Genomic DNA, 15,684 nt, shown 5'->3' with positions numbered 1-15,684 from the left:
TACATTCACATAGACAAATATACATTACACTTTACACCAGTGCATATACATTCATGTTTTAGCTTACAGACGTATTATACTGACTATCCTCAGATACACAAGAACACTGGTTGTCTGGTGGTTTAGTCGCTAAGTTGTGTCCCACTCTTGCGACTCCATGGATTGTAGCCCATCAGGTTGTCTCTGGGGAAGGGCCTTAAGTGGCTGTGGATTTGGGTTTAAGGGAGATTCACTGATTTTAAGAACTGACATATATGCTTATATATATGAAGAAAATTTTTGGAAGGATACAAAAGAAATAACAGAGGTTACTTTGGGGGACTACTGGGAGGACTGGTGAGGAACTTTTAGTTTCTGTATTACACCCTTTTGCACCACACATATATTTTAAATTAATTTTCTCTCATTAGTGTCTATCAGTCATTTTTTCAAGTCAAAGAAGAGACAGCGGAATCTGGTTGTAGAATTAAAGGTCTCTCAGTTCTCTCAGTGTAAAAGCTTCTTTGCTTCTAAGGTGTCTACCATTCTCTCCTCATAGAAAAAGTTTATTTCCTCAGATTTCTCATATGGTCAAATCAACATGCCAGACTTACAAAAAAGGGAGAAGGGAGACCTGATTAGTGAATAAAAACCTCCAAAGAAACTAAAGGACCACTTACTGACCACTCTTGATTCTGTAATGACCTGCCTCACTCAATAAATAAGTGGAGTTTGAATCCAACATTCTTGATGAAAGTTTGGTTAGTTTTACAAAATGCCCCAGGAGGTCCTTTATCCCCATTTCAATTCAAAATTGTGGTTTATACTCCACTACTGGCACAGAACAGTAACAATGATAATATTGTAGTAGTCATTCTACCATTATCTACCAATGATAATATTGGTAGTCATTCAGTTCAGTTCAGTTCAGTTCAGTCGCTCAGTCGTGTCCGACTCTTTGCAACCCCATGAATGGCAGCACGCCAGGCCTCCCCGTCCATCACCAACTCCTGGAGTTCACTCAGACTCACATCCATCAAGTCATTAGTAGTAAAAAAAATTTAATCTTCACAACTCTATGTAGTTATTAGAGCCATTTTATAGATGAAGAAACTGAGTTATAAAGACGTTAAGTAACTTGTCCCAAAGTCATACCTCAAGAAAGGAGCAGAGATAGGATTTGAAACCCTTTGCTAAACAAGCTACACCTGTGATCTCTAGGGAACATGGGTTTTATTTTCTTAATTCACTCCTGTTCACCCAGTATCCAGCACTGCAGGCATTCTGAATATCTGCTGTCTGAATAAACCAAGGTGTGTATATCAGAAAAAATATCAACAACCTCAGATATGTACATGATACCACTCTAATGGCAGAAACAGAAGAGGAACTAAAGAGCCCTGAAGAGGGTGAGAGAGGAGAGTGAAAGCAGGCCTAAAACTCAGCATTCACAAAACTAAGACCATGGCATCTGGGCCCATCACTTCATGCCAAACAGATGTGGAAAAGTCGAATCAGTGACATATTTTATTTTCTTGGGTTCCAAAATCACTGCAGATGGTGAATGCAGCCATCAAGATGCTTGCTCCCTGGGAAAAAAGCTATGACAAACCTGGACAGCATATTAAAAAGCAGAGACATCACCTTTCTGCCAAAGGTCTGTATAGTCAAAGCTATGGTTTTTCCAGTAGTCAGATGTATGGATGTGAGTAGTAGCAGTGTTAGTCACTCAGTCGTGTCTGACTCTTTGTGACCCACCAACCAGCTCACCAGGCTCCTCTGTCCATGGGATTCTCCAGGCAAGAATACTGGAGTGGGTTGCCATTCCCTTCTACAGAGGGTCTTCCTGACCCAGGGATCGAACCCAAGTCTCCTGCATTGCAGGCATATTCTTTACCATCTGAGCTACAGAAAAATCAGCTGGACCATAAAGAAAGCTGAGCACCGAAAAATTGATTCTTTTGAACTGTGGTGTTGGAGAAGACTCTTGAGAGTTTCTTGGACTGCAAGGAGATCAAACCAGTCAATCCTAAAGGAAATCAGTCCTGAATATTCACTGGAAGGACTGATCCTGAAGCTCCAATACTTTGGCTACCTATGCAAAGAACTCACTCTGGAAAAGAGCCTGATGCTGGAAAAGATTGAAGGCGGGAGGAGAAGAGGATGACAGAGGATGAGAGGGTTGGATGGCATCACCAATGGACATGAATTTGAGCAAACTCCGGGAGATGGTGAAGGACAGGGAAGCCTGGCGTGCTGCAGTCCATGGGGTAGCAAAGAGGCAAACACAACTGAGCAACTGAAAAATAGTTAAAAAAAAAAAAAAGAAAAGGTACATTTTTCTATCCTGACAGGTTCAAAAATCACTGTCACATGCAGCATCTATTACAACAATTCAAACAGCAAACACTGGGCATTTATTTGCACACAATTTGGAAGGGTATGCACAGAATAACATTCATTCATCAGTTCCAAATTTGTTTATCTACATTGAAAAAAAAAAACTCTGCAAATGCAGAAGTGTTTGTTGGTCTTTGCTTGTTTTCTTGCCAATTCTTTGGGACTGAAAGTCACGGAGCCAGATCAAAACCTCCAGGAGAACAAGGATTTTTTTTTTTTCAGTTCAAAGTTTAACATTAGTAGGTGTTCAATAAGTGTTTCTTTTAAGTGAATGAAGAGGAGAGGGGACTTGTTTTGCTGAACTGGATGGAGTAGTGGAATGCCAAGATTACATTCTAGTTAGCAGAACTCAAAAACTGCCTCTACATCCATCCTAGTTACCGCTAAAGCCAGAAGATTCTATCAGCAGCCATCTCACATCTAACTTCATAAGACTCGCACATTTTTTAGAAGACTGTTGGAGTGAGTGAGTGAGTGAAGCCGCTCAGTCGTGTCCAACTCTTTGCAACCCCGTGGACTGTAGCCCACCAGGCTCCTCTGTCCATGGGATTTTCCAGGCAAGAATACTGGAGTGGGTTGTCATTTCCTTCTCCAGGGGATCTTCCCAACCCAGGGATCGAACCCAGGTCTCCCGCATTGCAGGCAGACGCTTTAACCTCTGAGCCACCAGGGAAGCCCTTCTTTTCTAAAAAAAAGACAGTAGCAACAAAGGCAACTAATACCATTGAGAGTCTACTGTAGGGAAGGTACTCTTCTAAATGTCAGGAGATGAGGACCTCTAATATCCAATCACAGATGAAGTAATGAGGACACTAGAGGCAAGGACTTGACCGGCCCATACAGCTGCAAATGAAAGAGTCAGGACTTGAACCCACGTGATTTGACTCCTAAGCCCACGCAATGAAAGGCAGAGATGACTCCTAAAAAGAACTGACCTTTTCCGATAAAAAATTCTGAATTCAGTAGTTTGTTGCTATAATAATGGATTACTTTATTGCTGCTGTTAGTCTCCATCTTGGAAGGTGTCAGTGATTCAAGTACCTCTGATTTTGAGTAGCATATCCTAAGCTGAGTTTCTGGGGTTTGCTAACACTGTTGTTGTTTTAGTAACTATGTTGTGTCTGACTCTTTTGTGACCCCAAGAGCTGCAGCCCACCAGGCTCCTCTGTCCATGGGATTTCCCAGGCAAGAATACTGGAATGGGTTGCCATTTCCTTCTCCACTGCTAACACTGTAGACACTTCAAATAATACTCTTAATCACTGAGGGGAAAAAACACCCTCTTTGGGTTTTCAAATCTACTTCATATAATTTGTTGTTTACAGACAACAGCAAGAATGGAAAAATACAACAGGGATGGAAAAATGAGTTTGTCACATTTAATAGAATGTAATTTTAGTACAAAAATAAAATAATTAGATTAATGAAAGAGGACCTACTTTGGTGGCAGGATGCAATATCCTGTTTATCCAATTATTCATTCAACATGGATAATTCAGACAGAGAGAGAGACAAGACCTCAGCAGTAAGCTAGGTTTTAAATTCCCTAAGAATCTTAATCCTCAAAACCAATCCAAACTCATTTAAAAAACAAAAATATCTTTAGAAGAAAGGAATATAAAAGTTTCCCTTTCAGCATTTAAACACAAGTTTGACAGGACATCCTAAGGTCCTATTTAAAAAGAGGCCCGAGTGGAACTGATGCCCACTTCTCAGTAAACTATTTTAAATTTAAGTGTCTATAAAAAGTCCAGGCAAACCTTCCTCCTCTTGCTCTTCACTGCTGGTATCACTCTGAGCCAGGTCCTCTCCACCATCAATACTATCTCTTTCCTCCAGGTCGCTGTCGTCATCAGAATGCTCCTCGTCACTGCTTTCTGCAGGTGCTGGCCTCTTGACCACCCTGCAATGGCACAGATCAGAACTGAGGTTCTGGGCTGAGAGGGGGCCCTATCCAACTTCACCACTCATGCCAATTCTCCAATGTTGGGGCCAGGGAAAGATACCACCTTCCTCTTAGAGACAGTCCTAAATCTTCCTCTGTTGTCTCAGAACACACTGAGCCACGTACCTCTTGTGAATCTGTACAGGTTTGGGCAGCTTTGATTCTTTATCCTCCTCCTCCTCCTCGTCATCATCATAATCACTCTCATTCTCCCCCTCCTCCATATCCTCTTCTTCCCTGCCATTCTCTTGATCCAATTCCTGATGTTCAGGTTCAGGCCTCTTCTCCTCACCTTCATAGTCGATAAAGAAAGTTAGGAATTCATCGAGTATCCAAAACAAGGTCATTTAAACAACAGTACCTAACACCCCAAGTTACTGGTTCCTATGGTCTTTCAGACGCTCATATATTTTTCTTTCTCTACCTAACAGGAGAAAGTATGAGGAAAAAAAAAAAGCAAAAAACAAACAACAAAAACCCCTCATCCCTGAGGTTTCCTTGGAGACTGTTCCATTCATCAGAAGCCTTAAGGTTAAAACCTGGCTCAGCAACTGAGCCTCTGCAAACAGCCCACCACTGTGTGCCACGGCCAGCACAGGGAACACTCTGGAGCCCAGCTATGAGCTTTAACCTCTGTGGGTTTGTTCTCTGAGCTCCTGGTGGCTTAAAAGCCAATTGTTTTCTAAATAAAACTCAAGTCTCAAGCGTCCCTATTTATAATGTTCCATCACTCCGTATTATGAAAACTGGGGAAGGACAGCAAGTAGTAGGGACAATGAACCTGGGCTCCACTACTCACATCCACATCGAGGAGTGAGCTTGGACTCAAAAGGTCCTGTTTTGGGACCAGATCACCAGATGGTACAATGCGGACCTGCACACAGTTAGGACACACAACCCCGCCTACTCCACACCACTGCATCTCACCTGGGACAGAAGCAGACTGCGTACTTTTATATTTATCCTTTGCCACAGCCCAATCCACAGCCACCGTCCGCCCTGTCAGACACAAAAGTAGCATCAGAAAGGCGTTCTTCTCTTTAACACTCCTATTTCCTATAAACAACTTCCTAGTCATCAAAGACAGTAATGGAACCAAAGGAGGCATATAAACTGCAGATTCAGAGGCTGTTGGTCCTAAAACAAAACTCCTGGTAGGTATCTATTCTTTTAACCCTTAACCTTTTTTTATCAATGAACAGAAGTTTTGCCTTTCTACACAGTCACAACACCTGGGATAAGATAGACTTAAAAAAAAAAAGCGTTAGTACAGTGCTTCCAGTTAGATCAAGTTTCCAGTTAGATTAGCAAGAGGGAAAACAGACATTCTGGAATAATCTGCACATTACTCAGAAGTTAGGAAGTCTCCAAGCCAATCCCTTCTTTAGGCAGAGTACCTGGTAAATCAATACCCAGAGTAACCTCAAGGTCAGTTTAGGAGCCCACATATGCTTAATAGGGATCATAATCAAGAGGGAAGAATCCGCTAATCTCACATTCCCCTAGACAGCAATATGCCTGTATATCAATGATCATTTCAGCAATGGTTTCTCATTAAGAGATTTAAAGGACACTCATCACTGAAAAAAGAAAAAGAGAAGGCTGGGAAGGGTCCTGTCGAGTTTAACCCTAAGATCAAAGCAACTTCTATATTAGCTTCCAGGATAGTTCCAATATATATATATTCTATATATATGAGACTCTCAACAAGGCAAACACCTTTCAGAAATGTAGAAAGTGGGTTACTGTGTTAATCTGCATGAACACCAGAAATATCTGAGACAATAGGATGGGCACAGAAAACTTACCTTTTATCTCTTTCATGTTCATGCCTCTGAGAGCCTTTCCTGCTTCTAGGAGGTTTTTGAACTGAACAAAAGCAAAACCACGCATCTTTCCATCTGTGTGCAAACATAACAAAGAAATCAGAGGTAGCAGGAGGAACCAACAGACACTAAGACAGACTATACAGCAACCTGGACTGGCGAGAAGGCTCAAATCCTGCCAGCCAGTCAGCCCCCTGCCCAAAGCAAGAGCCTTATCCTGCTGACGTTAGGCTGACACAGGCTCAAGAGAGCAATACATTTCATTCGTCTTCTAAACGGAGTTCTGATCTAACTAAAAACACCACCTGGGGAATAAACACTGTTCTGTGTCAAGCACTATACTTTATATATGCCATATCATCTGGGGCTTGGAGAGTATGACCCCAACCTTCTATTTCTATTTCAAATAGTGCTTAGTTGAAAGGTGACATGGAAAAACACCATTATGTAAAATAACCTAATCCACACAAAATAAAGGTTGGCAGGTACCTGGTTTCCTGGGGATATTTACTTCCAGGATAGTTCCAAACTGAGAAAATACTGTTTTCAAGTCATCTTCTGAGCACTGAACCGGAAAGTGAGAAAGAAAGAGATGTTATCACGGCAAATAAATATAAAACATCAACTATTAAATTAGTTCACTGGGAAGAGCTTGAGTATTTTTACTCCTTTTAAAATTTTGAGACTAGGACATCAAACATTCCCAAGTAGAGGACACCTTGCTTTGTACCCAAATGGTAAAAGGACAGACGTGAGAGAGCTTGTCCTCCTCTCCCAATCTCAGCAGTGGTTTCCACAAAAGGAAGACATCTTCATGCTGTCTATCCTGAATAAATTCGTGTTTATACAGGCCCATTTTCTGAATTCAACACTGCTAAAGGTCATTCCCAGGAGGAATGAAGCCCAATTATACCACCCTGGCGGGGAGTTCAACCAACAAGCAGGCCCTGGCCCCAAGAGCCTTCAGAACAGTCAGTGTTTCCTCTCTCTTACCTTAAAGCTCAGGTTTCGAATAATTAATCTGGCTTTCTTATCTGCCACTTTGGCTTTTTTAGGCTTCAGCTCCTTCTCTGGGGACTCTGAATTTTCTGAAAAATAACAGGCAGTGAAGTAAGTCTGTGATCCTCTCAGCCCAGAATATCACAGGAAAGAAGTACTAGCAACAGAAGGCATTTATCTCAGGGTTTAGTACGGCAATGCCCAGCAACACCAGGTTTTCCAAACTCATAAGTAAACAAAAGACTAAAATGAGTAACAAACACACTGGATGATTCTGGACATCAAAAGAAAATTCAGGAAGCTTTTAGGTCTAGATGCTACCCCCAGCCAATCCATTGTCCCCTCAATCCTGGGGGAAAACTCCTTTCAGTTACTAGAAACTCACCAGTTTTCCCCTTTTCCTTGGACTTATTTCTCAGTTTTTTCTTGGCAATGGTCACGTTGATCTTGCAGCCTTCAAAGGTGGTAATCTCCTTGAGGGCCCTCTGAACATCCTCCACCATAGAAAAAGTGACATAGCCGAAGCCTCGACATGCCTTACTCCCTGGAACAGTATGGGGTGGGGAGGGATTAACAGTAAGCCAAGATCTCTAAACCAGTCAATTCTCACAGCCCTCAACTGGCAGATATACAGCCAGGCCAGCCAGTTATCAGTTGGCCAAAGTTCTCAAGAGGGAAAGAGACAAGATTAACGTGAGAGCCACCCCCCATCTCCTTTCTCCTCAAAAATTGCTAGGCTTCCTCTTCTAATGTGGTGTCTTGGCTGTTAGCTCCCTTTCTTCCATCTTTCCTGGTAATCTCAAGAATATGGAGGACCCATAATATGCATTACACCTCCAAAGAAGAACTCAACATCACACAGAACAAAACATCACCAGAGAAGGTAGGAAAGATAAGGATGGTAGCTTCAAAAACTACAATGAAATAATTCAGTTGCCCCTCCTCAGAAAAGAGGACAGATCAGCAATGAATCCTGGGGGCCCTGAGAAAAGAACCTCAAACAATAAACACTGCTTCAGGAGCCTGCAGATACTATTACCGTTATTACCAAGCCTTAGAAATCAATATCAAATTAAACCTTTCCAAAGCAGCTGTAAATCTCTTATCTCATTTTGTCAGAACATACCAAGAAGGGAAAAGCCAATATTATCATCGCTTTTTTCCAAAGGAATTGTTGAACAGTTGCAAATGTCAACTGTAACTCACCTTTGCCCTTTCTGGTATGCTTTTTTTTTTTTAGTTTAATATTTTTGTGTAGTAAAATTTTAAGTAATTTACTGCATCAAAAAAGAAAAAGACCAAGCAGAAAAAGACCTACTACCCGAAAAAGAAACAAAACTCTACACGCTCTCCTTTACAACTACACCCTTACCTGCTTTAGGGTGCAAGCCTTCTAACACGGGACGCTGAGCCACATAAACTGGTTAAAGTTGACACCTGGCACTAGGAAAGCATACTATATATATTTCTTATCCTTGAAACTCCTTCTCACAAAAGCCTGCCCACTCACCTTTCAGAAAACAAGAACAAGAAAAATCAGGGCCCTTCTTGATCAGTACAACCAAAAATAAAAAGCAGCTGAAACGTGAAGGAGTTTGCTGACAAAATAAAAGCACGTAGTCACAAAAAAGCCTACAGTCACAAAAACACCGTCCTTTATAAACAATTACAACAATCCTGTGAAATTATTCCCATCTTAAAGAGGGTAAGTGGCAAGTTCAAGTCACCACTAGTGGTAAGACCTCATCTGCCATCCCCTCCCTCCCATCCTTTGAAGTAGAGTACTCAATACATTTGGCTGTCTAGACAGGAAAGCAACTTTTTTGTTGTTGCTGTTTAATGGGAATAGGAGCTTTTGTTAAAGATGCTGACTATGTACATAGCTACAGGTAAGGTTACACGTAGCCTATATTCTGAGGACCCAAAGGAGAATTCCCATTCAAAGGCCTGCTCTTCCCTGGAACGCAACCAAGCATTGCAGAGCAATGTTTCTCAGACTGGTTTGATGACCTACAGTAACAAATGTGATTTATAGTGGACCCAGTTGTTTATATACTGAAAAAAAAAGTCTCATGAAAACTTCTCCTTTACCATATACAGATATACTACTATTTCATTAAAAAAAAAAAAACACAAAAAAAACTCCAGTCATGAACCACTCAAGACCCACAAATGAACAATGATCTGCCATTTAAGAAACACTGCTGTACAGCACTCTCATTCTCTCATTTGCCCATATCTATACTGAAAATGATAAAGGCCCCAGCTGTGTGTATACCAATCAGAGCCATGTCAGTGATCTTAAATCTAATTTCTGTTACTAACAAAACAGAAGATAAGGATGGAGTGATTATTAGCGCAGTTTTAGGACTGCCTACTCACATACTCTGGTACCATGGGGGAAGAGAGGGGTACCCAAGATATTACTTCAAACCAGTTGCTAGCCTGAAAGGCAAGAAAGCAGCCACCTACAGCGACAGATTGATGACTTGGAAGGAAGCTAAATTTGTGTTCTGGGCAACATCAGGTGCCATGTAATATAGTCTAGGTAAGAAGAAATGCTTCTACAATTAAAACCCTTACAATTCTTACTCATTCTAATACATGCTAACCCTCCTTCATAGTGATGCCATGAACATCAAATAGAATGAGAGGCATATGGCAGTATTCCACAAGTCAGTAAATAACTCCAGTGGCTCAAGTCAAAACCCCTGGAGTCAGATTTGACACTTTTTTTCTCAGACCCCAAATCTGATCCATATTCCAATCATGTTTTACCTTCTTCACTGCTAGAGCACCTGGTCCAACCCCATGAGCTTTCACCTGGATTACCACAAGAGCCTAGTAACTGGTCTCCTGTCCTATTCTTAATGGCCTATTCTCAGCATGGCAGTCTCAGAGAATCTTTCAAAATGCAAGGCAGATCATATTCACTGCTCCCTGCTCAAAATCAGTGGTTTCCTATCTCAGAGTAAAAGTCAAAGTCCTTTTGATGGCCTGTAAGGTCCTACATTATCTGGAAGGACCAGGTGGCATCTGCTAATTCTCCTTCCTTCACTCAGTACACACCAGTAGGCCTGGTCTCGTCTATATTCCTCCAATATACTATACGCACTCCTCTTCAGTATCCTTGAGCTCCCTCTGCCTAAGCTGTTCCTCGCACTGAGAAACCCAAGTTCACTTTCTCACATCAGTAAGGTTTCCCCATGTCTATTCTTCACTCCTCTACAGGTTCCCCACCACCACCAGCACCACCACCACCACCCTATCTTTCTTCCCTGACTTATTTTTCTCCTCAATATATATCACCATCATCACTATATATTTTGCTCATTGGCTGTCTTCCACATCCTGAACACAGATCAAGGCTTTTGGTCTGTGCACTAATGTATCCCGAGGACCTACAACAGTTGCCTGGATCCTAGTAAACATTCAATTAATATTTACGAAATACATAAATGGGTGAATGAATAACAGATTGGTTAAGAGCTCGGGGTCTGGTGATCAAATTCTGAATCCACTTCTTACTAGCAGTACGAACTTAAGCTGAAGTTACTAAATTTCCCTAAGCCCTAGATTTCTCATCTGTAAAATAGAGTTTACTCTCCACCCAACAAGACTGATGGGGAAATTAAAGGAAGTAACAGATGAAACTCAAGCACCGCACCTGGCAATCAGCTGCTTCTCAGTAAGTCTTAGTGGTGTTTCATTAAGTCCAGTTCAGTCGCCCAGTCGTGTCTGACTCTTTGCAACCCCATGGACTGGAGTACGCCAGGCCTCCCTGTCCATCACATTTATTAAGTTTTTCACTAATAAATGAAATCTTGTATGTGAGCGCGCATGATAAACAGGAAGCCTACATAAACTTAAGGGGCTGACTTGACTTTCAGAAACGGCTCCTATGGATTTATCTAGTGTAGAGTCCGTTTGGAAAAGAAATTCAACTTCCAAGGCCTTTCATTTAAGGGCTCACTTAAGGCTGGAAGAATGTCCTCTGCCTCCATCCGGCTCCCGGGAACCCCAACTCTGTTCTCGATCGCCCCGCCCCCTACCTTTTTCGGTCACCACGAAGCACTGCTTGACCGGCCCCACCTGACTGAATAGCTCCTCCAGTTGTTCGCTGCGAGCCGAGGGCGGGAGGCGGCCCACAAACAGGGTCAGTCCGGCCATGAGGCCGAGAAACTGGCGCGCAAGGTCGCGCACGCGAGTCAAGTAACTGGCTTTAGTAAGAGGACCACGCTTACTAAAGTTGCCGGGAGACTCCGGAAGTGCGCGTCAGTCAAAAGAGTCCGGAGGAAGACGTAGAGGAAAGGGAAAAACCATTCCGGAAGGGAAGAAAAATAGTGCCGCCTGAGGGCGGAGCTTCCTGAGCGGGGCTCCACCCCCTAACCCAAGTACCGCCCCCGCCTCTGTAGGGAAATTTGGCTTCCCTTCGGAGAAGGGCTCGGAGAAGGCAATGGCACCCCACTCCAGTACTCTTGCCTGGAAAATCCCATGGATGGAGGAGCCTGGAAGGCTGCAGTCCATGGGGTCGCTGAAGGTCGGACACGACTGAGCGACTTCACTTTCACTTTTCTCTTTCATGCATTGGAGAAGGAAATGGCAACCCACTCCAGTATTCTTGCCTGCAGAATCCCAGGGACAGCAGAGCCTGGTGGGCTGCCGTCTATGGGGTTGCACAGAGTTAGACACGACTGAAATGACTTAGCAGCAGCAGCAGGAGAAGGCAATGGCACCCCACTCCAGTACTCTTGCCTTGAAAATCCCATGGACAGAGGAGCCTAGTAGGCTGCAGTCCATGGGGTCGCTAAGAGTCGGACACGACTGAGCGACTTCACTTTCACTTTTCTCTTTCATGCATTGGAAGGAAATCTCCAGTATTCTTGCCTGCAGAATCCCAGGGACAGCAGAGCCTGGTGGGCTGCCGTCCAAAGTTCGACTGCAGCAGGGCAGGCAGGAGCAGTTTCTGCTTTTTAACTTGCTGGGATCTACCAAACTCAGCAGGGCAGGCTGACTGTTTTGCTCTGGGTGGATGTTTAATAAATATTTTCTAAAGTGCCTGTGTTCCAGGATCCAGGAGACCCAAGATTACGTGCATAAAACACAGCCATAATGCAAGTCAAAACAAGTAATCACATATATCATTTGAACAAATTTCCAGTTCTCAGAGAATATGAGACATCTGTCACACTTTAACAGATAACTAAATCTGTGCCTTTAACACTTCGCTGACAAAGCTATTAAGGTTCAAATAGGCACAGGTCATACATAATCATTCTTTCAAAAAATATTTACTGAGCTCCTACTATGTGCCAGGCACTAAAGATAAAATTGATGAGCTAAAAAAAGACAGGGCTCCTACCTTCATGGAGAATAGTTTTGGGGAGATAGACAAACATCAGTACAAAAAAAACTTACAAGTAAAGCAAAGCCTGCACCATGCAAGATCACAAGAGAACACACCCAGAACAAGCAATACATCCAGCTTACACAGACCTAGAACCCAGGTCTTCCCAGAGACAGCTTTCCTCAGGTCAACTTATTAGATGGACCCAAGGCTGTGTAATCTCACTGGCCAGGAGATCTGGGTGCTCCTGGATCCTGGAACACAGACAGTGTTTGCCACCCCATTGGGCTCAGGAACTGACCTGTGTGCAAGACTGCAGCACCCTGCATAACATTTGTATAGAACAAAAGTACCCAATGCGACTTTTTAGTAATTACTTTTAAACGGTATAACCTGAACACAGAGCAGGTAGAACATTCAAAAAGTACAAAAGGTACAGTGAAAAGGGTTCCCCTTTCTCCTCAAACCCCATCTACTTTCCACATATTTTGGATTGGTGGATAACTGGTTGATAGCGATGCGGGGAAAGGGAAAACATTTAACATTAGATTTATGAAACCCTAACGCCAAGCATTTATGCTTAAAAGAAAAAGCCACAGTTATTTTTAAACACATAACTCAATGGAGGAAGTATTGAAATATGAAACAGATGTATAAGGTAATGGGTTAATTCCATCCAGGATAAAGAGAGACAAATAGACAAAGGAAAATGGACCCTTTGAATAAAGTTGGTTTGGAATTCCACATTTCTCCTTTATTTTCTCCTCCTCTCCTGCCCCCTCACCACCTTAGAAATCAAAATTTCATACCCAAAGTCTAAATGACAAGCATCAGGGCCCTAGCTGTGGGGACACCTTCCCAGTCCTGGCTGCAGCGTGCACTGGGGAAAGAATCCTGAGAAGGCTGCTCCAGCATCCCTTTGGGACACCTCCTACAGTGTTAAGTTGGAGCTGCTTTGGACCCAAACCTTCCCTACAGAACAAAAAGAAACTGCGGTCCTGTGCCCATCAGAGGGCAGCAGCCACCCACAGTGCAGAGGAGCTCCATGCCCCTAGGGAAGGAAAACAGTGCAGCTGACCCTTTGTACTCTTCCCAACTTTCAGACCTGGCTCCCCATCTCAGTCTCCCAGCCTCAGCCTCAGCCCCATCCCCTCCTATCCACTCATATCAGGAAGGCCATGTGGTTCTTCAATCAGGAATATTTGCTCATTTATCTATCCAGGACACATGCAGGGTTCTTTATTAAATAGCAGGAGTCGTGGTACCCTGCAGCACATCAGCAATGTGGCTTCCAGGGGAAATAAACTGCTAGACTCTCTCTCATCCATCACTTGCAGGAGCCTGGAAAGGAAGTAGGAGAGGGCTGGGCTGTATTCAGCCAGCCTCTCCCAAGCTCCATCCTTTTGGCTACATTCCTGCTTGCAAGCTAAACATTCTTATAATACTGCATACTTCTCATTCTTAGCACTTTTCACCACTGTATTTAATTATTTGTGTTATTGGAATTACTTATATGATGTGCTCTTTAATGTCGGGTTTCCCCCAAAGAGCTTCAGCTTCACGAGTTCAGGATTGTTGTCCACCTGCTGCTGCTGCTGCTAAGTCGCTTCAGTCTTGTCCGACTCTGTGTGACCCCATAGACGGTAGCCCACCAGGCTCCCCCGTCCCTGGGATTCTCCAGGCAAGAACACTGGAGTGGGTTGCCATTTCCTTCTCCAATGCATGAAAGTGAAAAGTGAAAGTGAAGTCACTTAGTCATGTCCGACTCTTTGAGACCCCATGGACTGCAGCCTACCAGGCTCCTCCATCCATGGGATTTTCCAGGCAAGAGTACTGGAGTGGGGTGCCATTGCCTTCTCCCGTTGTCCACCTAGGTCACCTTTTTACTCTCACCATCTAGCACATTGTAAGAACTCAATAAAATGTTTTAAAGAGATTGAATGAATGAAGATGAGTTTGTCTCTCAGTCTCCTATAACACTAAGAACTGGAACCGAGGGTGTATATATTACGTCCCGGTCTACCCAGGCTCTTCTGGGAAACTGCTTTGGTTTAGGAAGGGCTGAGGCATGAGATAAAAGGGAAGGGTTGTCTTACCAAAGCCTCAGTCTCTTGATCAAGTCAAAGGGCTAAGGTGATTCTCACTGAGGAAAATCAAAGAAGTGATGGAGTTGATGGACACCAAGCTCTATTCCCCCACCCCACTCCCAACTCACCAGCCCCATTCAGAATGTCCAGACAGAAAAGGAGCCTATGTGTATGTATGTACATGTGTGTGTGTGTGAGAGAGAGAGAGAGAGAGAGAGAGAGAAAGAGACAGAGAGACAGAGTGACTGGAGGTACGTGGGTCTTGGACTGCTTTGCTGGGAGGTGTGTACCTGAACTCAAGGACCCATGGTGGGAAGAGTGAGTGAGAGCAGCTGGCAAGCATTACAATGAGGAAGAGACAGCAGAGAGGAGTTGAGTGTGAGCAGAGGCAGATGGAGGTGTACGTGGGGAAGAAAAGAAACAATTTCTCAGAACAGCAAGCACTCCTTCCATGACACAAAGCAGCTCTGAGGCTGGGGCCACTACAGCCACTACGACACCAGTGAGATATGCCTGTAATTAGGAGTATGGCAGTTCTCTGGGCCTCAGCCCAGAGTGACGATGCAGCAGGAATTTCTGAGCCAAGCTGAGCCAGGTGATGGAGAAGACACAGTCAGAACCACTCGGTCTCATCCCTCAGCAGTACCTGCCCTATCCTCCTCTCATTTTCTTCCCTACTATGACTCTCACTCACTGCCCTTCTCCTTCTGAGGTTCCAAGCCCTGGGTGCTCCCTTCAGCCAAGACAGAGCTTCAGGGGCAAGCTGAACAGCGCTGTAATTCTTCCACTAGAGCGTTAGACCTGGTCTGCTGAGCGCCCCGCCCCCTCCCAGCCTGCCTCCCTCCTCGCTCCCGTGCTTCCCTTCTCAAATCCTCACGAGCTGATGGGCAGAGTTGGAAGAAAAAACCATTCCTATTCCTGTTTTTCCACTTCAAGCCTAGTATGTGTGCCCCTGTGGGCCTCCCTGTGATGTGCAGGACATCTGCCAAAACACTGCCAGAATTTTGTTCTAAAATCTACAACTCTGTTTTAGTGCCACTCTGAACTTACTGCATTTGAGCCAAATGACAAATGCATACTACAGCGCTCAGAGCCAAATGC

At 43.7% G+C, this 15,684-nt stretch overlaps 1 protein-coding gene across 1 annotated transcript in view; it reads right to left on the bottom strand.

The window, feature by feature from the left end:
• RBM28 (RNA binding motif protein 28) overlaps nt 1-11,440 on the bottom strand; it is a 32,415-nt gene extending 20,975 nt beyond the window's left edge. Inside the window, exons 1-8 of the mRNA XM_005893667.3 lie at nt 11,202-11,440; nt 7,535-7,693; nt 7,144-7,238; nt 6,640-6,715; nt 6,133-6,225; nt 5,252-5,323; nt 4,451-4,616; nt 4,140-4,282 (exon numbers count right to left, since the gene is read on the bottom strand). Of these exons, the coding sequence (XP_005893729.2) occupies nt 4,140-4,282; nt 4,451-4,616; nt 5,252-5,323; nt 6,133-6,225; nt 6,640-6,715; nt 7,144-7,238; nt 7,535-7,693; nt 11,202-11,319 (922 nt within the window). The 5' untranslated portion in view covers nt 11,320-11,440. The remainder of the gene's footprint in view (nt 1-4,139; nt 4,283-4,450; nt 4,617-5,251; nt 5,324-6,132; nt 6,226-6,639; nt 6,716-7,143; nt 7,239-7,534; nt 7,694-11,201) is intronic.
• Between the last annotated feature and the right edge of the window lie 4,244 nt (nt 11,441-15,684).

This window comes from Bos mutus, chromosome 4 (genome assembly GCF_027580195.1).
Source record: "Bos mutus isolate GX-2022 chromosome 4, NWIPB_WYAK_1.1, whole genome shotgun sequence".
NCBI lineage: Eukaryota > Metazoa > Chordata > Mammalia > Artiodactyla > Bovidae > Bos > Bos mutus.
The sequence above is the reverse complement of the archived record's forward strand: the minus strand, read 5'-3'. Positions and strand labels throughout refer to the sequence as shown.